At 43.8% G+C, this 6,771-nt stretch overlaps 1 protein-coding gene across 1 annotated transcript in view; it reads right to left on the reverse strand.

Moving 5' to 3' along the window:
• The window catches only part of LOC111234563 (kin of IRRE-like protein 3), a 51,716-nt gene that overhangs the window by 22,561 nt on the left and 22,384 nt on the right, over window positions 1–6,771 (reverse strand). Inside the window, exons 4-6 of the mRNA XM_022762712.1 lie at window positions 4,872–5,021; window positions 4,445–4,602; window positions 2,384–2,534 (exon numbers count right to left, since the gene is read on the reverse strand). Of these exons, the coding sequence (XP_022618433.1) occupies window positions 2,384–2,534; window positions 4,445–4,602; window positions 4,872–5,021 (459 nt within the window). The remainder of the gene's footprint in view (window positions 1–2,383; window positions 2,535–4,444; window positions 4,603–4,871; window positions 5,022–6,771) is intronic.

Raw genomic sequence — 6,771 nt, forward strand, 5'->3', positions numbered from 1 at the left:
TGATCCCCCACCTACAATGCTATCCTTTCTTCCCTTCCCAGGAGATTTAACAACCATTCACACTTGACCTCAGGTGACTCCAATGACTGTCATTACATCAAACAAACACTAATGAACCAGCTGACATCAATGGTCTTGATAACGACCCCACAGAGGTTAAATGCCTGGATCTCCTCACCAGTCAGTCAGAAATGAAGAAGCCTGAAGAGTAAGGGTCGACTGATACTGATTAATAGTAATCAAGGAGACCAATAATTGATCTTTGGAACTGATATGCCAACACAAAACTACTGCTATATAAGGACTCTTGCTGTGGCATCCAGATGTTTCTATTATTATGTCCACCCCATATATATCAGTGGAGGTAAGCTAAATAACAGAAACACCTCTGTATGATGTAATAAGCTCAACAGCTCCACACACTGCGTCCTTCAGAAGTTGAATCAACAACTGTCTAAAACAATTTTATTACAAACTGAACATTATAACCTTTGTGAAGGAGGATTTACTGCAGGAGTAATGTATTAGACTACATCAGTTTAAGCTAGATGTTCCTATATTAGTGTGTATATTAGTTGTATGCACAGGCTGCAAAGTGCCTGAGTGGAACTGATTGGTTGCTTTTGGTGCTGTTCTCACCTGGGAACTGATATACCTGGCAGCCTAAAGATGCTCTTTAATTCAATAGCTTTATCAGATATTATTATCATCACCATTTTACATGTTTTACCTCTCCCCTTTTCAAAATGTGATGCAGTAACATGTTTACTCAGAGTACAATTTCACTGACATACTTTGTACTTTTGTCTGAGTACATTTTACTGTACCTATTTCTCTTTTTTTTTCCAAAGGAACTCACCTGGAAGTAAAGAACTGTACCAATACATTTAAATCTTTCCACAGCTTCAACATGTTGGCAGCAGGCCTCATGTTAATCGAATATATTCCATCATTGACTGAATTTTTCTGGAGTGCGTCTGTCATTTTGTCAGATTAGAGCAGAGTTCGATGATAGGTTATGTGACCTTTTCCATTTTGCACACAGACTACATTGTGGAGGTAACTAAATTCCTATCAGAGCAACCTGTGTAACTATCTGGGTGCTGATGGCACATTAATGACAGGAAGCCTTGGATCACGTCTCAGACCACTACACAGAGGTGCATCTGCACCATGGTGCAGATAGAGCACATGCTGCAGGATTTTCAGGAAATCTGATGTTCAGAAACTCCTTTCAACTTGTCATCACTTCCCTGTGAGAAATGTTCCCCAACTTCAATACTCTGGCTTAAGTGGTGCAGATAATTCCAGTCTCCAATGTGGCAACAGGACACGAGTTCAGTCTTCAGAACAAAATGGCCACGAGAAGTCATCTGTTCGAGGCAAAGACATAAACCTAATGACAGTCGCCTCTGCACCCAGTTTAAATCCATGGAGGAAGGTTTGAGGTCAGGCTACAACAGGTCAAAGGACTTCAATTTAATTTCTTGTCAATAATTAGGGTTAAGGCTGTTCATATTTGACTGTTGTTCATATGGCTGTGGTTTTTAGTTCCCTCCACCATAACTGCAGGGAATAAAATTAATTCACCTGCTTCATGTCGTGATGACACGAAAAGTGTTTATTACACACTTAGACAGATGGATGATTTTGGTTACCTCTCATATTTCAGTTTGTATAGTCAGTGGTGCCTTAAATCACAGGGCTTGAGCCCAGGCCTCCAAACAGTCAGCATACAGCTATACAGCCTCAGCCCAAGGTTCCCAAACTGCCCGGCACCACAGAGCCTCAGCTGCCCAGTGACTATAAGCCTCAGCTGCCCAGCGACCATGAGCCTCATCTGCTCGGCACCACGACTGATGTCCAGCCAGATCCTGAGTTGGCCATGTGTGCCAACGTCCTGTCGGCTTGTGCTAACCCATGCAAGTCTTTGGGACAGTGAATAGCAATGAGTTCTGAGATCTCAGGTCATATTGTGAACCACAAGCAGGATTCATAAATACCAACAGGGAGAAGGCTGCAACTTTAAAATGGCCTTGTAAACAAATGTTCTTGTGTTTGGATGACTGTATGAAGAGTGAAATAAAAAGCACATGTAGCTTTTATTGACTAACACTGTCATTGGCTGAGGGTGTAACATCTGTAATCCTCATCTGTTTGATTGTCAATGTGTTCTTGTGCTTCCCCCACCTCTCTGCAGACTTCACTATAAACTGACACTGACTTCTTCCTGTGGTTATTTTACATCATCAATGAGAGTTCTCACATAATGAAGAAGGTATAAATGACTTGGTTTCAGTCGGTGTCTGATGAGGCAGAAAGTCATTAAGACAGAGCATGTTTCATCTTTTGTAAATAACTGAATTATTTGGTTTTTACTCACGCTGAATGTCAATTGTGACAGTAGCATCTTTTCCGTTGGGGGCTGCTTTGTTTGATGCTCGACAGGTGATCTGCTGACCTGACTCAATGTTGTGGGGCAGCAGGTAGAGTGTGCTAACTGTGCTCTCCCTCTTACCATCCCGCAACAAGGTCTGAGGAATCAAAACAAAGGAGACAAGATTTTGAAAATTCATGTTCATGTATTATCCATAAGAGTATAATTTCATCAACAATGAAATGGTCTGTTTGACCATGAGTTCATGATTGTATTTATTCATGAAGGATTCGGATCCTTTAAACAGTTGAATTAAGTTCTTGTTTCTTGTGACCCTACATTCACACCTGTAGCTGCTCAGAGTAGCTCATGATGACTGAGGTCTTTGTATTCCTTATTTTCTGTAACAATACAACTGATCTAAACTATCTTTTATTCAGCTGTATCTTTAAAATTTGCATAATTTTGAAAAATTGTTTGTGGCATTTACCAGAGCTCAAGTGATTTACAACTAGATAATGACCGGACAGTCAGGTATCATTTGAGTAGGGATACAGAATATATGGATATAAAATATATGTATCCGTAAATGTAAAATACTGATGGCCCGACAAGCCTGTTAAAACATCCTGGACAGGTTTGTATGGAGATTAAACTGAAACACAAAAAGGTCAATGAGAAATCTGAAAAGCAGGTTGAAGAACCTCAGGTGATGAGAGAATGTTTCACTCCAGAAAAGACTCACAGACTGTAGATGAAGAGCAGAATGAAGAAGATGTAGAGGAAATCCAGATGTTTGACATCACCCTGTCCAGAGTTCATGAAGGTAAAAAGTCAGACACTGATTTGTTCCACTTGTCTGAATGTGAGCCCTGGTCTCCCACTATGGCATCCACCTTGACCACCTGTGACTCCATGCCAGCTGTCTTTGACTCGATGCCCCCTGTCTGTGACTCTGTACCACTTGTTTCTAACTCTCGGTGCCACCTGTCTGTGACTCAGTGTCACCTGACTGTGACTTGGCGCCACCTAACTGTGGCTTTTCTGTTGTTCATGTTTACCTAGTAGACCCCTAGTTGTCTCAGCCAATCGTACAACCATATGCCAGCACAAAAGTCTTCAGACCTTTAATTCAGGACTGTAAAAGCCCTGTAGCAGTTACAGTTCTCTTGAGTAAGTCCCTACAAGTAGTGATCACCTGGATTTGGGCAATTCATCCCTTTCTTCCTGACAGATCCTTTGAAGCTCCATCAGGTTGGATTGGAAACATCTGTGAACAGCCACCTTCAGGCCCTAGCCTCAGGTTGCTTGAGGACCTCTCTGTAATTATTTATCATCCTTCCCTCAATTCTGAACAGTCTCCCTGTCCCTGCTGCTGAGAAGCCCCCTCATAGCATGATGCTTCCCCCACCATGCTTCACCATAAGGATGGTATTAGCCAGGTGATGAGCAGTGCCTGGTGACACATCACAGCGGTGCAACTAGACTGTCCCATTTCAAAGGCTCCCTGCTCCCTTATGGATTATTGAGTGTAGCGTTTTTATCCATTAAAATGAAATGTACAGCACAAAGTGTGGAAAAATTGAAGGGGTCTGAAGACTTTCTGAAGCCACTGTAAGCATCAACACAATAGTAATATGTTCATTTCCCTATTATGGAAAATGTCTGACAAGTTGTCATTGGCAACAATGATCTCAGGATCAACTCCTCTGACCTGGTTAACACTCAGCCACTCTGTTCTGTTCAAAAACACAACACAACAGGGTGCACACATGTTGAATAGATACTTTGTGTCAAGTCAATTCTCACGTTGCATATAAACTGTAACATTGAAGAGAAAACTATTTTGCTAAATATGTTTCAGTATTTTGTAGATCAAGAGGTCATTACAGTTTGACCCTGTAGCAACATTTGGAATTTAAAACGGATAAAACCTTAAATTTCAGTGTTGTTCCAGTTCATCTTCACACAACACCCACTGTCAGGGCACTGGAAAGTTTTCATAAGATCTAACACTGGTGACACTGCCCAGTAGTCTCAGCAGGGAGGGATGGCTTCATGTCATACCTTTGAATACACGGCTCCATTCAGGACTAGACCATTGCGGATCCAGATGATGGATGCAGCAGGTTTGGCACTGTCTGCGTGACATGTGAGGTTGAGTTGGTCACCAGCCTGTAAACTCACCACCGGGGCCCCCACTATCACTGGGTTGTCAGGAGCAACTATGGAGGAGCTACAAGTTAGATCCTGTTATGTGTATTTAATGACTTTCTTCATAAAACTAATACCAATACATTCATGTGCCAACAAGTTCCCAAATATCACAACAAATACACTCAAATAGATAAAGATTCACTTGATGCTGCAACAGATCTATTATAGTTTCGTGTTGTTACTTTAAGCTCTTCTGCATGAATCTGTCTACTTCTTCATGATTTCAATAAGTGAGACGTTATCATATGTGTCAGTGAAGAGTGGAGCTAGGACCCACCAAACACAGTGAGGTGGGCAGGTCGTGATCTGATAGCTGCCTGGATGGCCTGGCACTCGAAGACAGCATCATCTTGAATCTCTGTTCTCTGGATCAAGAGGTGATATTCTCCTTTCCTGTGATCTCCAATTATGTCATACCGTGGGTAACCTGCAAAGAAATGAGAGCACAATGTTTGGAGAAGCAATCTGTCATGTGTTGCCCTTTCATCACATTCATATGTGCACAGGGATTCACAAACACACAAGTCATTGGCTACTGTTGGGACTCATCATTCAAGAGACCACATGTTTCTTTGCTCCACTGGACAAAGGAACTCACACTCCACAGTTCCTCACCGTTCACACCTGGGGACGACCCTTTCCCCCACGGACCTTACTGGCCAGCCAGTGTGGGTCAGCGTGTGACATATGACCCCCAAGGGTGTCACCAAACAAAACCAGATCTCTTGTCCCTCCTCTCTCTCTCTTCTCTTCTTGGCTTGTTCTGGAGAGCAGCTCCTGCTCTCTCCTCTCGGCCCTTCAAAGGGCAACAAGGCCCCATCCCAGGTCAGCCTTGCTACCTGAGAAATCAGCTCTCGCCGGCCTGCTCACAGCGCCTGCAAACTTTCTTCTCCTCAACAACAGCGACCTGCTTCGGATTAACTCAGAGTGAACCAAGTTCTCTTCAGAATCAGCAGCTACGACACAAGGCCAGCTGATTTTCCAAGCAACAGGAGTCACAGCAGCATTAGTGTGGAACAGCTAACTCTGTGAGGAGAACAAGGAGATAACAGCAAAGCAACACAGCCAGACAGGACTTTACCTGACCAGGAAGCCTCCCAACTCACATGACTTTACAACTACACTGGAAAGGACCTCTTTCTTTTATTCCGAGGACCGGGTAATGTTAACTGACTGGGCCTAACCTCTCCTAGCACAGCATAGCACAGCACAGCTAAGTAGCCGAAGTCTTAACTCTGTTAATGTACCTGATTGTTGATTGATGTCATGTTGCTGTAATGTTTGCTTAGGTTGTGGTTGTTCATACAGTTAATGGAGTACTTGTATGTTCACACACGTACCTGCTGTACGTCTCAGTTCTAGAACCTGCATGAAGTTAATCTCCTCCCTCTAACCCAGCAGTCCCCAAACTTTTTTAAGTGGGGGCCACATCAACTTTCCTTTCTGAGATGGGGGGCCGAGGTTAGTCTATAACAGGAAATGATATGGGCCAGGGTGACAACCAGTATTATTGTGGAGATTACAATGATAATTTGTTGTAGCTGCCCTTCGTTTGGCTTTGGCACCACCTGTTGATTTGCAAAAAAAAGTAATAAAAAGTCTTCACATGTGTTTATTTGAAGTACCACAGATACTCCATTTATTTTATAGAAAATAACAACATAAACTGATGGCTGTGGCTGGGGGGGGGGGGCGCCGGTGGGCGGCCGGGCCAGGGTGGTGACGGCGGGCATAAGCTCTGCTTAGCTTGGGAAAACGCATGCTCTGATGAACTGGAGGGGGGGGCCGCAGGTGGCCGCCAGGCAGGCTACTCGGTGCATTGCGTGGGCGCAATAGCCATGTGGCGTGGATTAGAGACTTGAGAGCTGGGGGGGGGCGCCGGCGGGCCGCCTATAGCATCGGGCATCTCTCATATGCTGAGGTGCCAACCATGTTAAGACTAGTTGTAATGTCAACAACGGACAAAGTTTGTCCAAAAAGTCACAAGTTTGGCTGTCTACCGGACTCGGCTCGTCACGCTGAGTAACATATGTCAGCCCAGCCTTCTGAATGCTGCTCCTTCCGAAGGGACCGACCATGGTGGTTCTGCATATGCTGCCGGGGGACACGGTTAAATTCTGTGTTTTAATAATTTCCAAAAAATTTTCTCGAAAGTCCACAAATTTGGTGTCTACGGA

The sequence above is a fragment of the Seriola dumerili genome, unplaced genomic scaffold (assembly GCF_002260705.1).
Source record: "Seriola dumerili isolate Sdu_G_001 unplaced genomic scaffold, Sdu_1.0 BDQW01000449.1, whole genome shotgun sequence".
NCBI classification, from domain to species: Eukaryota; Metazoa; Chordata; class Actinopteri; order Carangiformes; family Carangidae; genus Seriola; species Seriola dumerili.